The sequence below is a fragment of the Salmo salar genome, chromosome 18, assembly GCF_965601325.2.
Source record: "Salmo salar chromosome 18, fSalSal1, whole genome shotgun sequence".
Classification (NCBI taxonomy): Eukaryota; Metazoa; Chordata; class Actinopteri; order Salmoniformes; family Salmonidae; genus Salmo; species Salmo salar.
Window position 1 is genome coordinate 69148198 of NC_138308.1, and position 20848 is coordinate 69169045.

Genomic DNA, 20848 nt, shown 5'->3' on the forward strand with positions numbered 1-20848 from the left:
GCACAGCGGATAAAACCTGGGTGATACGCTTTAGGGCACACACAGAGAAAAAAACCCACACACACTCACACAGCCCGGCACTGTAAGTCATTTTGGATGTATACACCCACACATAAGGGTGAGTTACAACCCAGTGAGATGGGCTTTGACTGCAGTCTAATTTCGCCTGCCTTTTTCTGTTCTATTGGGAGCTCCTCCAGAGTACTCAGTCCCATAAAGGCATACTTTATTTACCAGGAAATGAGGGGCAAGAAAATAAGAAAACCCACTTACACACGGCTATTCAGCTGAAATTACACCCGCACACTTAGATCTGGTCGAGTTAATGGGATTAGGGTTGTCACCATACTCAGATGTATCGTGGCAAGGAAACAAAACATGAAGCAGACAAAATTTCCTGAGGAAAACAGTCCTAATGTTGGAAACAAGCAGCCTTATGTTGTCACCCAGAATCTCATGTTTCTTAGCACACAATATTTGACATACACAAAGAGTTTAGTCTGCTTTGTGTTTTCCTTTTTGCCAAGGACAATCAGGTATTGTGGTATCGTGACAACCCTAAATGGGATTGTATGTGCTTTCAGGATTAGGATTTTAAGCCACACACACACACACACACACACACACACACACACACACACACACACACACACACACGCATTACTATTTCAAGATGTAATTGTGCTGTAGTGATGTCCTGAGGAGGTGTGTGTGTGTGTGTGTGTGTGTGTGTGTGTGTGTGTGTGCGCGCGCTGTGGGTCAGAGGTTGAAGCAACAACATTAAGCAAACTCTTCCAATTTTTGACCAATTTTTGACATGTGTTTTTTCCTCAGGAATTGTATTTATAGATTTTAGATGCGTATGAAAATGTGTTTATTTTAGCACTGCTTAGACCACTGCGCCACGCAGTTCACAATTCTTTAGCAAGCAGGAAGAGTACTTGATGATACTTTGGAAACGGCACATTATTTTTTATTATTTTGTTTTAAGCCTAACCCTAACCTTAACCCCTCGTAATTAAAACCTAAACTTAACCCATTGAGAGTTGTTTGTGTTTTAACCCTGTAACCACGCAGAATTAATAGGTCAAAAATCAGCTAAGTATGGCAAACTCCGAAGTGAAATAAAGAGATCAAGTTGGATGAGATAGTGAAAAAACCCACCAAATACCTTTATAATTTCGGAAAAAAATAAAAGCTAATTTACCAACATTTCTGAAAATGGATATATAGCGTTTTGGAAAGAAACTCTTCATATCCTTCCAACCAGTGTAAGTTATGACAGGATCCTTGTCTCAAGCCCTCCCTCCTGAGGAGCGTATGACTACTCTTGATGGAACTATCTGGAACGTGACGAGAGTAAACTTGCCATGGGAACAGGACGGAGAGACTGGAGACACGAGTTCAAAACAGAGGCATAACCATATGAAGAAAAGATGGAGGAGTAGCTAGAGAGGGTCGGAAGATAATGAGAGAGAGAGGGAGAGAGAGGGAGGGAGAGAGAGAGGGAGAGACAGATTGAGAAATGGAGTGGTAACACGACAGAGAGAAATAAAGCAATACAGAAGTAGCAACAGGGAAACGGATGGGGAGTGATAATGGAATTACAGAGAGAGAGAGAGGGAAACAAAGAAAGAGAGAATGTGAGGGAGAGAGGGTATGAGAACAAAGGAGGATAGAAATAGCTACAGAGAGAGAGAGGGAGAGAAGAGAGAGAGAAAGATGCAAACAGTGGTTACCAAATTAACCTGCCACAGTGACGATATATGAGGAGCAGAGGTCAACGAAAATACTGCTTCTGGGTTAAACCACCCACAGAGAGAGAGAGAGCGAGAGAGAACAATACACACACATTAACGTTACACATTAACCCCCCCCCCCACACACACACATATGCACACATACACATGAACATTCACAGAAAACACACACATGAACATTCACAGAAAACACACACACACGAACATTCACAGAAAATAAACATGCACCCACGCACACAGACATGTGCGCACACACAAAACACACTACCAACCCTCTGAAAACAGCTTCGTGAGAGCTTCATTTATGCTTCATAAGAGGGGAACCAACTCATCTCAACTAAATCGTGTTCACCTTCAAGGACACAAACAGGTCCCAGCACTCTTACAGTCCTCAGCATTTTGACCAGTACCTCCCAGTAGCTTCGGTCCAAAACGCCGAACGTCACCTGAACCAGAGAACCTAAATCGATCTGGAGCAGCACCGCTGGTTCCCCAGGCATTACTAGTGGATAGATCCCCCTCATCCATAATTAACGCTTGGCTGACTGGTCACACTGTCAGCATCATAGTCAGGAGGAAAGCAAAGCGCTCATTAAAGGTCAATGTAAGCACTTTCATATTTAGCCTTGCTAGTAGCTACGGCACACAAGCGTCGCTTTATGGATGTCATTCTCTGGCTGAGTTCAAAATGGCACCCTATTCCCTATATAGTGCACTTGTTTTGACCCCATGGGCCCTGGGTCAAAATACTGTGTCATTTGGGATGCAACCTCTGTCAACGCTTGGACCACTGTAGTGTGTCCACTTTAGATGGGGTCAATCTCTGCTGATCTAACTTCACATGAATATAAATAGAATGGAGAAAAAAAACACTGCTCAATTCAAATGACTTGAAAGCCAGGATTCAGAGGTAGCCTTTTCATTCTTAATGGGAAAATGTATTGAGGTGAAATTGAACCCAATCTCTGCTGTGTATTATTCACAGTCCCATTGATACCCCGTAACCATGACATATTTAGCTAATGAGCTAGTGAGCTGCCAAATATGATTCAGGTATCACTTATCAATGTGCAGCAGCACAGCTTTTTGTGTCCATAATCACAGAGTTGGAGAACAAAGCTAGCTGATGAAGCAGCACTTTAAAAACAACACTGTCCCACTTCCCTCAGTGATAGGCTGTTATGATGGGCTCGGTCACCGGGTACTCTATGGAGCAGAGAGATTGATGGTCTTTATTATACTTCAAGACCTCTCGTAAACCACACATCCTGGCAGCCTCCACCAGCCCCCCCCCCCCCCCGAAGCAGACAGAGAGTAAACAGAGCGGGAGACCCTCCCCGCCCAACGGCTCACACTCTTTCTCGCTCTCATTCTCTTCATCATATCTTCATCTGTTTTCTGTCTGTCTGCATGTTGATTCTTCTTACCTTTACTTTACCCTTTCTTCCCTCTCTCTTTCTCTGCCTCTCTCTCTTTTTCCCCTCTCTCTGTCAATAGACGGTAGCATCCCTCTGCTGAGCTGGAGGTACGAGGGATGTTTGTGGCTAGATGAGAGAGGGAGAGAAGGAGAGCGGGGCGGGGCAGAGTGCTAATGCTAGATCCTCACATTTGATTGAACAAGAGAATATTCCAGACAAACAGATGAGCGAGCGTGCGCCCCCCCCCCCCCCCCCCACACACACACACACACACACACACACACACACACACACACACACACACACACACACACACACACACACTGCCAAAAATGATTGTTTAATTATTTTTCTTTCCCACTACACATATTGGTATCTGGGTATCCGTTTATTGTATATAATGAAATTCCCTCCTTTATTTCTCTCTCACCAATCCCTCTCTCCTTCCCTCCATCTCCAATCAATGCAGGACCACATCCACTGAGGGAATTTTAGCTATCCAGGAAACAGCCCCGCCCTGCCTAGCAGCAGCAACAATGCCAATCTGCCTCCTACACCATAGACAGAAGAATTCATGTTGGTTTGCTTTGCTTGAGTTCAATTTACTTTAAGGTATGTACTGTTAATTGTTAAAGCGCGGTAATTTCAATTCTTGGTTAGTGTCTGTAGTGACCATGTCTGTGTACATCTGTTGAGGTAAGGAGAACGTGAATCTACATAAATGGGGAACCTTGAAAACAGGACCCCAATCAACAAAACAATGACCACTATAATGTACTAATTGCACTTCGAAACTGGCCTTTGTAGAGCATATGACATGCCATTAGCAAAGGGACCTTTGTGGCATTATGGTTCATGGTTGCCATGGTGATGCCCGAGTGTATTTGCTATCGCCCATCTGTGTTTTTGTTGCCCGGAGGTTCTGAAGAGAGACCGCGTGGGAGGGTCAATGGAGAAACACACGCATGCAAACACACATACACCTTTATCACTACTATCCAATTTACAACTCCAACATTTTCTGTCACACACAGAGAAGCTGTTGAACTGATGCCATCGTCTCATCAATGTTAGTCTGGAGTCAAAGCTCCTAACTCCTAACCCTGCTTCAGCTATCAGGCTTTCGACAGCGAGGACACAACAAGAGAGAACCCCAAACAGGAAGTCACTGGTCTTGCATTGCCATACCTCCAAAATCACGTCGCTGTCATGCCTACTTTGGCGTCTGGATCATTTTGTATTGCAAAAACTGTTTGAATGGTCCGCTGGGAGCATTTCAAGAACACTACCCCCACATGTCCGTTTGGTGTTATGTTCGTCACTGTTTTCAGACCGGGAAGGACACATTTTGTTCCGTATGCTAGCTTGCAACATTGCAAACAATGGAAGAAACGCTGTAGGAAAAAGGGAATTCTGTTTTGCCAGAAGTGGGCTGTATACACAAAATAGATTTCCCAGCCACCCTCACGCACTGTTGTACCTACGACACTAATCTAGTGAGCACTATTGGAGCTCCGCCAAAGCAAGGCATTTGATTGGTTTGGCATGTTGCGAAGCGTCACTGATTTACACCGGGTCCCAACCACTAACTATTTTTCTGCGATGAGCTTCCCAAGGCTTCCCGTTTTCGATTCATCGACGAGGCTACTGAGTCACAAACACACACACACGTACATGGGGGCTCGTTACAGGCCAATGGAGCATAATCATTTTGTATTGCTCTTTACAATGGAGGCAGTAAGGTTGTAGAGTTGCAGACAACTGAACACAGAGAGCATATAGAGACTAAAGAAAACCATCACTTTCTCTTCACTGCTTTTAACCGGTGAAGATGAGCGGTGAACAAGAACACCTGAAGGCAGTTAGTTCTGTGAGGCCCATCCTCCGTATCATGCCATCAAATTGTCCGGAGAGTTATTCCGCTGCAAAACAAAGCGGACACTCAAGCAACCCAGTAATTCTGCGAGGGCAGTCGTTGCGCCAACTCTGCGATACAGTGCCTTGCAAAAGTATTCATACCCTTTGGTGTTTTTCCTATTTTGTTGCATTACAACCTGTAATTTAAATAGATTTTTATTTGGATTTCATGTAACAGACATACACAAAATAGTCCAAATTGGTGAAGTGAAATGAAAAAAAATTACTTGTTTAAAAAAAATCTAAAAAAATTAAAAACGGAAAAGTCGTGAATGCATAGGTATTCACCCCCTTTGCTATGAAGCCCCTAAATAAGATCTGGTGCAGCCAATTACCTTCAGAAGTCACATAATAAGTTAAATAAAGTCCACCTGTGTGCAATCTAAGTGTCGCATGATCTGTCACATGATCTCAGTATATATACACCTGTTCTGAAAGGCCCCAGAGTCTGCAACACCACTAAGCAAGGGGCACCACCAAGCAAGTGGCACCATGAAGACCAAGGAGCTCTCCAAACAGCTTCTATCTTAAGGCCATCAGACTGCTAAACAGTAATCACTAACTCAGAGAGCCTGCTGCCTACATTGAGACCAAATCACTGGCCACTTTAATAAATGGATCACTAGTCACTTTAAACAATGCCACTCTAAATAATGCCACTTTAATAATGTTTACATATCTTACATTACTCATATCACATGTCTATACTGTATTTTATACAATTTATTGCACCTTGCCTATGCCACTCGGCTATCGCTCATCCATATACTTACATGTACATATTCTCATTCACCCCTTTAGATTTGTTTGTATTAGGTAGTTGTTGGGGAATTGTCAGATTACTTGTTAGATATTACTGCACTGTCGGAACTAGAAGCATAAGCAGTTCACTACATTCGCATTAACATCTGCTAACGATGTGTATGTGACAAATAACATTTTATTTTATTTTGAACAGGTCAGGGACAAAATTTTGTGGAGAAGTACATATCAGGGTTGGGTTATAAAAAAATATCAGAAACTTTGAACATCCCACGGAGCACTATTAAATCCATTATAAAAAAATTGAAAGAATATGGCACCACAACAAACCTGCCAAGAGAGGGCAGTCCACCAAAACTCACAGACCAGGCAAGGAGGGCATTAATCAGAGAGGCAACAAAGAGACCAAAGATAACCCTGAAGGAGCTGCAAAGCTCCACAGCGGAGATTGGAGTATCTGTCCATAGAACCACTTTAATCCACACACTCCACAGAGCTGGGCTTTACGGAAGAGTGGACAGAAAAAAGCAATCGCTTAAAGAAAAAAATAAGCAAACACGTTTGGTGTTCGCCAAAAGGCATGTGGGAGACTCCCAAAACATATGGCAGAAGGTACTCTGGTCAGATGAGACTACAATTTAGCTTTTTGGCCATCAAGGAAAACACTATGTCTGGCGCAAACACAACAACTCTCATCACCCTGAGAATATCATCCCCACAGTGAAGCATGGTGGTGGCAGCATCATGCTGTGAGAATGTTTTTCATCAGCAGGGACTGGGAAACTGGTCAGAATTGAAGGAATGATGGATGGCACTAAATACAGGGAAATTCTTGAGGGAAACCTGTTTCAGTCTTCCAGAGAATAGAGACTGGGACTGAGGTTCACCTTCCAGCAGGACAATGACACTCAGCATACTGCTAAAGCAACGCTCAAGTGGTTTAAGGGAAAACATTTAAATGTCTTGGAATGGCCTAGTCAAAGCCCAGACGTCAATCCAATTGAGAATCTGTGGTATGACTTAAAGATTGTTGTACACCAGCGGAACCCATCCAACTTGAAGGAGCTGGAATAGTTTTGCCTTGAAGAATGGGCAAACATCCCAGTGGCTAGATGTGCCAAGCTTACAGAGACATACCCCAAGTGACTTGCAGCTGTAATTGCTGCAAAAGGTGGCTCTACAAAGTATTGACTTGGGAGGGGTGGGGGTGAATAGTTATGCTCGCTCAAGTTTTACATTATTTTGTCTAATTTCTTGTTTGTTTCACAATAAAAAATATTTTGCATCTTCAAAGTGGTAGGCATGTTGTGTAAATCAAATGATACAAACCCCCCCAAAAATCTATTTTAATTCCAGGTTGTAAGGCAACAAAATAGGAAAAATGCCAAGGGGGTGAATACTTTCGCAAGCCACTGTATCTCACTTTCCAATTTCCAACCACGGGAGTCCATATTTATTATGATTGGCTTTGTATCTGGTGCCATCTTTGTTGTTATTTGTTTATATTAGATTCAAATCTAATAGAAAGGGCTATGACTTTTTCTTGTGCATGTCACCTTTCCTGGTCAGTTCACATGGTCAGGAAAAACTCAGGGCCCTATATCATAAGATACTTGCTTTAAGTGAGATATCTGAGGAAGATTGCTTACACTAGCTCTCAGATAGACTTCACAGCAGCTGTTAACACTGCTTTGATAGTGATGATGCCCCGAGGCTACGTCTGCTATTGGCTCCATGCACCTGGATAGCTGGTGACACTGAGCCAATCAGGTAGCTAATTAGACTCCGTTTATTATTAATATCATTCATTTCATCTCTCCTATCATTGCTATGCAGACGACACACAATTAATCTTCTCCTTTCCCCCTTCTGATAACCAGGCGGCGAATCGCATCTCTGCATGTCTGTCAGACATATCAGTGTGGATGACGGATCACCAGCTCAAGCTGAACCTCGGCAAGACGGAGCTGCTCTTCCTCCCGGGGAAGGACTGCCCGTTCCATGATCTCGCCATCACGGTTGACAACTCCCTTGTGTCCTCCTCCCAGAGTGCTAAGAACCTTGGCGTGATCCTGGACAACACCCTGTCGTTCTCCACTAACATCAAGGCGGTGACCCGATCCTGTAGGTTCATGCTCCACAACATTCGCAGAGTACGACCCTGCCTCACACAGGAAGCGGCGCAGGTCCTAATCCAGGCACTTGTCATCTCCCGTCTGGATTACTGCAACTCGCTGTTGGATGGGCTCCCTGCCTGTGCCATTAAACCCCTACAACTCATCCAGAACGCCGCAGCCCGTCTGGTGTTCAACCTTCCCAAGTTCTCTCACGTCACCCCGCTCCTCCGCTCTCTCCACTGGCTTCCAGTTGAAGCTCGCATCCGCTACAAGACCATGGTGATTGCCTACGGAGCTGTGAAGGGAACGGCACCTCCATACCTTCAGGCTCTGATCAGGCCCTACACCCAAACAAGGGCACTGCGTTCATCCACCACTGGCCTGCTGGCCCCCCTACCTCTGAGGAAGCACAGTTCCCGCTCAGCTCAGTCAAAACTGTTCGCTGCTCTGGCACCCCAATGGTGGAACAAGCTCCCTCACGACGCCAGGACAGCGGAGTCAATCACCACCTTCCGGAGACACCTGAAACCCCACCTCTTTAAGGAATACCTAGGATAGGATAAAGTAATCCTTCTAACCCCCCCCCTTAAAATATTTAGATGCACTATTGTAAAGTGGTTGTTCCACTGGATATCATAAGGTGAATGCACCATTTTGTAAGTCGCTCTGGGTAAGAGCGTCTGCTAAATGACTTAAATGTAATGTAAATGTAAAATGTAAATTTCTACCCTCGGATCTTAGTTATATTGTTTAGGATGAGATTTTGAAAATAAATGATATCTTCAGTCGATGTATTAGCTATGTTTACTTAATTCTGATTGACAAGTCGATCAGAGAGAGTAGGGGGTAACAGAGTGACATAGACTGGAGATCACAGTGTTGACTTGCTACCCTCTTGAAAACAAACACATTCATTTTCTAACCATAATCCTGATATTAAAAGAAGCATATGAGTGTCTGTTTATAGACACAGGGACGAACAGGGGTGAAAATCCCTGAGCGTTGTTTCTTTCCACTGAAACAATCCACTGATACAGCAGTACAGGAGTAGGACAGCAGGAAGCCAGCCAGACCCTGAGCTCACACTGTACTCATCAGAACAGGACACCAACCTTCATCAGCATACAGCGTGTGTGTGTGTGTGTGTGTGTGTGTGTGTGTGTGTGTGTGTGTGTGTGTGTGTGTGTGTGTGTGTGTGTGTGTGTGTGTGTGTGTGTGTGTGTGTGTGTGTGTGTGAGCGTGCTATTGTACAGTTCCCAGGGCTTTAGGCCAGCAAGGGCATTTCAAAGACAGGAAATCAATCAGAAGGTAAAGCTGTAATTGGAGAAATGAAAAGATGAGATTAGAGTAGTGTACTTCAAAGGCATCAACACAGGTGAGCCAAGAACTCACTATGCTATACAACTGTGGTGACAGTGACGTCAACTTCCGATAAGTACCGCTGGGAGGGATGGAGGGAGGGAGGGAGGGAGGGAGGGAGGGAGAGATGGAGAGGGGAGAAGGAGGAGGAGATGGAGGGACAAAGAGGGGGAGAGGGGGAGAGGGAGTGTATCAATAATTTAAAATTGATTCCTAATCCTCCAACTACCTGAGTTCCACAGAGAAGGGAAAAAAACCTGGAACCAAATGTTATACATTCAGCTTTAATGTGATTCCAAAACCACCACCCGTTTTCACTCCACATAAAATCCATGTAGCTCCTTTAAAAAGGGCTTTTTTCCCCCTCCGGTCCATCCTCTAGCCTGTGGGTGTAAGCCTGAGCTACAGCAGAGACGGAGAGAGAGATAGGGAGAGCAAGAGAGAGAGAGGGGGGGGGGGGGGGTGTGTGTGTGTGTGTGTGTGTGTGTGTGTGTGTGTGAGAGAGAGATAGAGAGAGAAATAGAGATACCGATGTAGGATCTTAATTTGATCACTCTTTTGTTGCTGAGAATTTTCCTGCACAGCAGGAAATGCAAACTTGTAGTTTATTCAAGGTTTAAAATGGCTTCAAAGTTTGTAATTTCCACTTTAAAATGTCAGACTTGATTTACCGTAACAAAATTTTTTATCAACCCCTTATAAAAATGTCCATTAATATAATCCACATACTAATTCCCATTTCCTGTTGCTGCAGGAATATTTTCCTGCTGTAGCAAACTGGCTCAAATGAAGATCCTACATCTGGAGAGAGGGAGAGCGAGAGAGAGAGAGAGACACAGAGAGAGAGAGAGAGAGAGAGGGGGGGAGGGAGAGAGAGAGAGACACAGAGAGAGAGACAGAGAGACACAGAGAGAGAGAGACAGAGAGAGAGAGAGAGACAGAGACCATTCCTCTTTAATAAACCAACTAATGGGTGAAAGATAGTAGCCATGAGGAAGAGAGAAGATGCTAATAATATAACTATTCTCCATGAAGCCATCTCCCTTCATAAAGTTAGCTTCTTCACAGCAGGGAGGAAGGATGAAACCATATGAAACAGTTAGCTGAGAGAGAGAGAGAGAGAGAAGAGAGAGAGAGAGAGAGAGAGAGAGAGAGAGAGGTAGGGCTGGGCGGTATAGTGTATTTTACTATATACCAGTATTGATGCATGCACCGGTTTGGCTTTTTACTTTACTTTCAATAACGGTATTTGAATGTTTTGGTTGGTAAATGTGATACGCCAACGTCCATTTTTATAGTTTTATACTTGAGTAACTCCTCCCTGGCATTTTCATTCGTTGTCATGTCAAACAGCACTGTATTCAAAGTGCCCACTATTATCTTCTAACTATAGAATTAGAATAATCATTATTTTTCCATGCGTCCAACAGTTGAAGTGTTTTGATCTAAATGAAATTGCAATCGCAATATTTGGTTAAAAATAAGGCCTACAATTTTTTGCCCATATCGTGCAGCCCTATGTGGCAGTGTGGAAATGATCGCAAATGAGTGCAGGAAATGCAGAAATTGCTGAAAATGATTGTTGGTTGAAGTTGAATTGAACAGTATAAAAGAAATCTGAATGTAGAGAGACCCATTGAAATCACTTAGAATGTATATTGCCACCCCAGGGTCACGCACTACTCATAAAACACTTTTATCACTCAAAAAATAAAATACCGTCAAATACTGTCAAAAAACAAAAACAAATACCGTGGTATAATATTTTGGCCATATCACCCAACCCTAGAGAGAGGAGAGAAGAGAGAGAAGAGAGAGAAGGGAGAGAAGGCTCCTAGGGGGATAAGGCAGCAAAAAAACAGAGAGAAAACCCGTATCAATACTTTTCCAACAGCTTTTCTGCAGGAGAGACCAGCCACACACACAGACACACACAGTATCCAGAGCGCGCATCAGCACAAATCAAGCCCATCAATGGAGCTTGAACCAACCACTCACACACACACCACACATTTCTCCCGACATCCTCCTAATGCGCCTGCTGCCTGCTCAAAGCAGAGCGCGGCCAGACACAGCAGCCGAGTAGCCCTGCGCTCCCACCAGCCAACTGCCCCAGCCACCAGGGACAGGAGCTGCAAGCAGTAGCTGCTTCCCACAAGCGGAGCTCCGGAGCCAGCTTGACAGACCTCAACCTCCCCCTGGACCTTCCAGCCGCTGGAGCTCAAGTGTTAATCCAGCATGAATGCTAACAAGCTAACCAGGCCAAAAAGCTGTCCAAGTTGCCCATGGAAACACATGTCTTTATTTACCTTTTTGGGTTTCCTCCTCCGCTGGCCAAGCCCGTTGAGCCTATCCCCGGCATCCATCTGGTAGTGGGACTGAGAGTCCTCGTTCATCCTCTCCCACCAATCCAACCACACTCGCTCACTTTCTTGTCCACTTTTTCTTTCTTTCTCTATTTTTGTCCTCCAGTGAAAACCACTCAAGTAGCGCTCTTCAGCTCTTCCCAACAAACAGAGCTCTACCCAACCTACCCGCACTCTTCAGTAGTCCACAGTGACTGTGTAACGACCAGCTAGCGAAGGGGGTGTGGTAGACCGAGAGAGAGAGAGAAAGAGAGGGAGGGAGGAGGGGGGGGCAAGAGAGCGAGAAGGGAGGGAGGGGGGAAGCACAATTGTGTTGCTATGGCAGTGGATGCCACCAATGTTTTTCTGAAGAGTGTGTGCTGGCGAACCAGATTTCAACCAGTCACGCACCATTACTCAATTTGCTTCTAGATTCTACCTTTTTTTCATAACAACGACAATGTAGATGGGGGAACCCAATGGGGCTAAACTAGTACAATGCAGCATAGAGTAGGGCCAACAAAGCCATATTAATGTTGGTTTTTTTCTGCTATATGTAGCTGGTTTTAACAAGCAACCGTGCTTTTAAAACGACTCATGAATGCCACAAACAGAGACACTATTACAATCAACATACAGTATCGCAACCTTATCCTCGTCACTTCCCTAAATAAAACCCAGTCTTCCGTTGTCTTGGTTTTCAAAGTGTACGTCTTAAATCTGTGTATACCCCAACCCCTCCCTAAACACAATCTAGGTTTTATTGGTGCCTTTGAAAACAGATTCTCTATGTCCTAATGATTGCCTTGGGCGATGACCAGGAGGCACCGCTATTGAAACAGCATCACATTAATGGAGATGAGAGCCCCCTCCTGTCTCTTCGCTAATTCATCCCTCCCTCACAAATTCATGATTTGGAGATCAAGAGAGATTTGTGCAAAAACGAGACGGAAATGTGGGGAAAGTGACTACACCCAGGCAGCGCTCTTTATCTCCTCTCTCTCTCTATCTTTCTCTATGTCTTCCTCTCTCCTTTCCTCTCTCCCTCAATCTCCAACCCCTCTCCCCTATCTTTGTCTCTCTCCTTTTCCCTCCCTGATCCTCCCTCTCCCTGTCTCTCTCTCACTCTCTCGCCTCTCTCTCTCTCTCTCTCTCCACCCCACACCTCCTCTCCTATATTCCACTCATCGCTTCCAAAAACCAGCATTCCGGGATGTGATTCCAGACTCTTCCTGCTCCAGTCTGGTGACTTCGCTCCAGACACCCTCTCTCCCCCGCCCCCTCTCTCCCCGCTGTCACCAGTAATCACCCCCAGTGACAGCTCCTATAGTTGGCCATGTGAGGTGACCATGCTGGAGGCCAGATATACATGTTAGTCATAACTCATAACTCATCCCTTTCTGGTGAGGTATACAACTGGGCCGGATGGCAGCTTATTAACCTACAAAGGGAAATGCATGTCAGCTATACAGTACACTAAAGGTACATGATACTGTAGGTGACCGGGTCCCACATATTCCACATTAGCCTAATGCTAACACTAATTACAGGGGAGGTTTAAGAGTTTAGTACATTATATGGTGCACAGATGAACCAGCCCAAGCCTCTCTGGTGCCAACACACACACACACACACACACACACACACACACACACACACACACACACACACACACACACACACACACACACACACACACACACAGATCCATCTTGTCTGATAGATGCAGGAGTGTGTAAGATTGGGTGTCTGTAGGGAAGTGGTTGACATTGACTAGGTGTGTTTGTCTGAGTGTGCCTGCACTTGTGTGCCTGCATCATGCATTCATGTGTGTGTCTATCTCCTTGCTTGTCACCATTACCATCTCCTTTGGCACAGCACAACCCGCTATGCCAGAGGGGACGCCTGTGTGTGTTGGCACTGCCCGCTGTGTGGAGCGAGGGATGCTGGCAGAGCCAGATGGAGAAGAAGAGAAGGAGGGGGCCAGGGTCTGATCCTCTCCTCCTCTCCTTTCCCCCCTTTCTCTGACTAGTGCCAGATACACCATTCGTGTTGCGAACATCAATCAGTAATCATACTGCATTGGAGAGATGGAAACATCAATCAGTAATCATACTGCATTAGAGATGTGCAAACATCAATCAGTAATCATACTGCATCGGAGGTGGAAACATCAATCAGTAATCATACTGCATTAGAGATGTGCAAACATCAATCAGTAATCATACTGCATCGGAGAGGTGGAAACATCAATCAGTAATCATACTGCATCGGAGAGGTGGACACATCAATCATACTGCATCGGAGAGGTGGAAACATCAATCATACTGCATCGGAGAGGTGGAAACATCAATCAGTAATCATACTGCACCAGAAAGGTGGAAACATCAATAAGTAATCATACTGCATCGGAGAGGTGGAAACATCAATCAGTAATCATACTGCATCGGAGAGGTGGAAACATCAATCAGTAATCATACTGCATCGGAGAGGTGGAAACATCAATCAGTAATCATACTGCATGAGGGAGGAAACTGATCAACTGATAAACAATATAAGGATTCACGCTACGTTAGGTATCCCATCCTAATGAACTTGCCCATTTTCTTTTTCTCTCCGTTTCATTAAAGTGATTGATCAGAGATGGAGTAAGAGATATCAAACGATATCAAGAGATATCCAGAGACATCAAAAGGACCTATGTGAGAATGCTATTCAACGACTACAGCTCAGCCTTCAACCCCGTAGTGCTCTCCATCTCTGCTTATAGCTGTGTTACATGAAAGAGTCTTTATAGATAAAGGAGAGATCACAGAGATATCTATTCAACAGTAACCAGGAAGTAGGTTGCTCCTGTTGAAAAGGGCTTTCCCCCTCTCTAAGATTGGGCAAAGACAACCTGCCACAGATGCAAGCTGTAGAAGGCTTTCAGAGTATGTATTCAGACATTTCTGTGAGAGAAAAGACATGTTGTCATTGTCAACATTTTATAGTGGTAGTCAGTAAGCTGTTCAGTGGTTTCTGTAAGACAAAATAAATATAGAATATGTATGTACAGTAGTCAACATGATATCGTTTTTTTTTGTATAAAACCCCTGCAGAATTAAATGAATCACACAAATTTACCAAGAGTGATATTAATGAATGAGGAGCACAGTTATTTGTTAATGAGCCATTGTCAGTGATTCTGTTCCCGTTTCTAGCAGTTGTGTTGGACAGCAACAAGCAGGCTCCCACTATTTCCCCACATTGTACACACACACACACACACACACACACACACACACACACACACACACACACACACACACACACACACACACACACACACACACACACACACACACACACACACACACACACACACACACACACACACAGCTAAGATCTGAATTGTCACAATGCAGCTTTAGATGTCATTGTTTTCCTATGTGACAGATTGGGAATCCTTTGTACTTCGCTTTGAAGAGAATATGACTTCACATCACGTCTCCAACTCAATCATCAAGTTTTCTGACAACACAACAGTGGTAGGCCTGATTACCAACAATGATGAGACAGCCTACAGGGAGGAGGTGAGAGCCCTAACCTCTCCCGCAACGTCAACAAAACAAGGGGCCTAATCGTGGACTACAGGACAAAGCAGAGAAAGCACGCCTCCATCCACATCAACAGGGCCACAGTGGAGAGGGTCAAAAGATTCATGTTCCTTGGCGTGCACATCACTGAGGACCAGAAATGGTCTCTCCATACCGATGATGTGCTGAAGAAGGGACAACAGCGCCTCTTCAACGTCAGGATGCTGAAGAAATTTGGCTTGGCCCCTAAGACCCTCACGAACTTCTAAAGATGCACCATCGAGAGCTTTCTTTCAGGCTGTATCACCGCCTAGTACGGCAACTGAACCGCCCAAAACCGCGGGGCTCTCCAAAACATCACTGGGGGCACACTGCCTGCACTCCAGGACATCTTCAGCACCCAGGGAGGAAGACCATGAAGATGATCAAGGACCTCAGCCACCTGGAGGCGGAGACAGTATAGTCTCTGCCTCCAAAACTGGCACAGAGACGCTGAAAAACAGCTTCTATCCCCAAGCCATCAGACTGTTAAACAGTCACCACTAGCCGGCTACCACCTGGTACCCCGACCTGCACCTTAGACACTGTCACTAGCCGGCTACCGCCCGGTGCTCTACCCTGCACCTTAGACACTGTCACTAGCTGGCTACCACCCGGTGCTCTACCCTGCACCTTAGACACTGTCACTAGCTGGCTACCTCCCGGGGCTCTACCCTGCACCTTAGACACTGTCACTAGCCGGCTACCGCCCAGTACTCTACCCTGCACCTTAGACACTGTCACTAGCCGGCTACCGCCCGGTGCTCTACCCTGCACCTTAGACACTGTCACTAGCCGGCTACCGCCCAGTACTTTACCCTGCACCTTAGACACTGTCACTAGCCGGCTACCGCCCAGTACTCTACCCTGCACCTTAGACACTGTCACTAGCCGGCTACCGCCCGGTGCTCTACCCTGCACCTTAGACACTGTCACTAGCCGGCTACCGCCCAGTACTCTACCCTGCACCTTAGACACTGTCACTAGCCGGCTACCGCCCAGTACTCTACCCTGCACCTTAGACACTGTCACTAGCCGGCTACCGCCCGGTGCTCTACCCTGCACCTTAGACACTGTCACTAGCCGGCTACCGCCCAGTACTCTACCCTGCACCTTAGAGACTGCTTGCTGCCCTATGTACATAGAGTCTACACTCTCATAAAAAAAATGGTGCTATCTGGAACCTAAAAGGGTTATTTGGCTGTCCCCCTAGGAGAACCCTTTTTATTTCCAGCTTGAACCCTTTTGGTATTTGAATTATTTGTTTTCTACTCCACTGTATATAGAGACAAACACTATACTGTTTATTTAATAAACATTTTCACATGTGTATTCTTATACTGTATTCTTCACATACAAGTAACTGCCAAAATAAAAGAAACACCAACATACAATCTCTTAATAGGGCATTGGGCCACCACGTGTCACCAGAACAGCTTCAATGGCCTTGGCAGAGATTCTACAAGTGTCTGGAACTATATTGGAGGGATGTGACACCATTCTTCCACAAGAAATTCCATAATTTGGTGTTTTGTTGATGGTGGTGGAAAACGCTGTCTTAGGTGCTGCTCCAGAAGTGTTTAATTGGGTTGAGATCTGGTGACTGAGAACACACACACACACACACACACACACACACACACACACACACACACACACACACACACACACACACACACACACACACACACACACACACACACACACACACACACACACACTTTAAACCCCCTATGCTCCTTTGAGACCCCTCTTTCAAAGTCACTGAGATCTTGACTAACTCAGGAACCACACCTGTGTGGAAGCACCTGCTTTCAATACACTTTTTATCCCTCAAGTGTTTCCTTTATTTTGGCAGTTATCTGTAGCTCCTTCTAAAATACACTGAGTGTACAAAACATTCCATGACAGACTGACCAGGTGAATCCAGGTGAAAGCTGTAGGATGAAGGGGAGGAGAAGGATTTTTAAGCCTTGAGAAAAACCCAGCAGTGTTGCAGTTCTAGACACAAACCTGTATGCCTGGCACCTGCTACCATACCCCATTCAAAGGCACTTAAATCTTTTGTCTTACCCATTCACCCTCTGAATCGCACACATACACAATCTATGTCTCATTTGTCTCAAGGCTTAAAAATCCTTCTTTAACTTTAACTCCCCTTTATCTACACTGATTGAAGTGGATTTAACAAGGGATCATAGCTTTCACCTGAATTCACCTGGTCAGTCTATGTCATGGAAAGAGCAGGTGTTCTTAATGTTTTGTACACTAGTACGGTATATATATATATATATATATATATATATATATATATATATATATATATCCATATATATATATATATATATATCCCACACACACACACACACACACACAAAGTATGTGGACACCCCTTCAAATTAGTGGATTTGACTATTTCAGCAACACCAGTTGCTGACAGGTGTATAAAATCGAGCACAAAGCCATACAATCTCCATAGACACACATTGGCAGTAGAATAGCCTTACTGAAGAGCTCAGTGACTTTCAATGTGGCACTGTCATAGGATGCCACCTTTCCAACAAGTCAGTTTGTCAAATTTCTGCCCTGCTAGAGCTTCCCCGGTCAACTGTAAATGCTGTTATTGTAAAGTGGAGCAACAACGGCTCAGCCGTGAAGTGGTAGGCCACACAAGCTCACAGAATGGGACCGGCGAGTGCTGAAGTGCGTAGCGTGTAAAAATCGTCTGTCCTCTTTTGCAACACTCACTACCGAGTTCCAAACTGCCTCTGGAAGCAACGTCAACACAATAACTGTTCGCCGGGAGCTTCATGAAATGGGTTTCCATGGACGAGCAGCCGCTCACAAGCCTAAGATCACCATGCGCAATGCCAAGCGTCGCCTGGAGTGGTGTAAAGCTCGACCACCATTGGACTCCGGAGCAGTGGAAACGCGTTCTCTGGAGTGATGAATCACACTTCACCATCTGTCAGTCCGACGGACGAATCTGGGTTTGGCGGATGCCAGTAGAACGCTACCTGCCCGAATACATAGTGCCAACTGTAAAGTTCGGTGGAGGAGGAATAATGGTCTGGGGCTGTTTTTCATGGTTCCGGCTTGGCCCCTTAGTTCCAGTGAAGGGAAATCTTAATGCTACAGCATACAATGACATTATAGACAATTCTGTGCTTCCAACTTTGTGGCAACAGTTTGGGGAAGACCCTTTCCTGTTTCAGCATGACAATGCCCCTGTGCACAAAGCGAGGTCCATACAGAAATAGTTTGTCAAGATCGTTGTGGAAGAAATTGACTGGCCTGCACAGTGCCCTGACTTCAACCCAATCGAACACCTTTGGGATGAATTGGAACGTGAACTGCGAGCCAGGACTAATCGCCCAGCATCAGTGCCCAACCTCACTAATGCTCTTGTTGCTGAATGGAAGCAAGTCCCCGCAGCAATGTTTCAACATCTAGTGGAAAGCCTTCTCAGAAGAGTGGAGGCTGTTATAGCAGCAAATGGACCAACTCAATATTAATGCCCATGATTTTGGAATGAGATGTTTGAATGAGCAGGTGTCCATATACTTTTGGTCATGTAGTGTATCTACTACTGTACATTGCATTTAGTTTTGTTATACACACCCCGCCTGTATTTACATACTGGATTCTTCACATACACTACCGGTCAAAAGTTTTAGAACACCTACTCATTCAAGGGGTTTTATTTATTTTTACTATTTTCTACATTGTAGTATAAATGAAGACATCAAAAATATGCAACAACACATATGGAATCATGTAGTAACCAAAATCAAAATATATTTTATATTTGAGATTCTTCAAATAGCCACCCTTTGCCTTGATGACAGCTTTGCACACGCTTGTGTGTGGGTTTATGGGTGAGGGGGGATTTGCTTGCTTCAAAAGCATGTCTTCCACAAACGTAGGACCCTCTTGTGCAAATGTACAAGCTGTTATTAATACTGTAGTTTGAAGCAGCCTGACACAAAGAAACACAAAACACACACACAACCCACCACACTACAGTGATTTTCTCCTCAGACCCTGACTGGTCCCTGTATACTCAAGGAGAAGTATACAGCTGATTGGCTATTGACTGGAGAGTGTCTCTTACTGAGACCCAACACTGAGAAAGAAGTGGTTCATAGCTGTTCATTTCTCTGGGTTAAAGCAGTGAGTGAGTGAGTGAGTGAGTGAGTGAGTGAGTGAGTGAGTGAGTGAGAGAGAGAGAGAGAGAGAGAGAGAGAGAGAGAGAGAGAGAGAGAGAGAGAGAGAGAGACTAAGTTACTTAATCACCCATGTAACCTGAGGGAACAGCAGCATGGAGAGTGGGAGAGAAATAATAAATGGCTTTTGTCAGCTTAGCTTATTTGAAGGTCTGTGTGTTTAGGGCAGAAACCTTTTCTTTCCAGTTGTTACTGAAAGATTGACGTCCGAGGAAAAACAAACAAAATCCTTGGACTTCGGCTAAACCCTATAAGGGTTTAACTGTGTGAGATGGCGGGATTCTTCCTTTATGACCTGAAAGGACAAAGTATTTTCAAGCTCGAACACACACACACACTGACAAACACACACACATACATACACTACCCTCCTCTATCTCTGTGACATTGACCTGACCTGACATGGCCTCCCTTGAGACACTGGCTCTCGGAGTCTTAAGAGGGGGTTTAACTCCACACACACACACAAAGACCCAGACAAAAGAACCTCCCACATTCCAGCAGCCCACCAAAGGCCTCTCCCGGCTCCACACACGATTCTGAACCAATCAAGGCGATTTACTGACAAATATTTCGAACTCCACACAACCGACCCGAAGGACGCCATTGTTGACTTGTCAGTCACACTTTAATGAGAGCGATGTCTCCAGACTCATCTGTTAAGACAAACTTGGAGAGCTTGGGGAGAGAGCGCACGGGGAACCGTGTCTCCACTCCAGCAGTATACAACACTAATGAGCAAGAAAACACAGTGACACATCGCACTCAGTCGGTTTCAACAAAACACAGGGCCCCGAAGAGCTAATCCCATCTGCAGTGTCTAGCATGAGCCTTCGCTGCTGTCTGCATGCGATTTAACTCCCTAACAAAAAAACTAGGTAATTTCGGCCCAATCAATGTCATAGGCAGCAGGCGGCTGTGGCAGTGCAACAACGCTGGTATCACGGAAACTACCCTGCATACCCTCCACCCTGCCTCCGAAACCCCCTCTGGGCCCAAGTGCCCTCTCAGGTAGCTAGCAGAGCTCCATGGGCTGTCTGGACACTGAATGTTTTATGAGGGGGGAGAGGAGAGGAAGGAGATCAAGAGAGAGTCACGTCTTCCCGATTCAATACAGTATGTGCTCTATTGCACTTTCAGACCTACTCAGACTCAATTACACTCTGCAATAGGAAAAGGCTTTTCTTTCTTCTCTTTGTCTCGCTCTCCTTTGATATGACTCAGAATTTCTTAGAAGTACCTGGAATCACGCTGAAAGTAAACGCTGCGCAGCAGATGCACTCCAGAAAACTTTTCTCGCCCCTCTCCCCTCATTTCTTTCTTCCTC

General features: G+C 45.1%; 1 protein-coding gene across 2 annotated transcripts in view; it reads right to left on the reverse strand.

Annotated features, from left to right (window-relative positions):
- The window catches only part of LOC106577504 (ankyrin-2), a 262877-nt gene that overhangs the window by 171766 nt on the left and 70263 nt on the right, over positions 1-20848 (reverse strand). The window contains exon 1 of one of the 2 annotated variants that reach the window (XM_082965072.1): positions 11643-11906. The exons of the other annotated variant lie outside the window; for it this stretch is intronic. Coding sequence (XP_082821198.1) covers positions 11643-11729 — 87 coding nt within the window. The 5' untranslated portion in view covers positions 11730-11906. Of the gene's footprint in view, positions 1-11642; positions 11907-20848 lie in introns of those variants that run through there. 2 annotated transcript variants of the gene reach the window in all.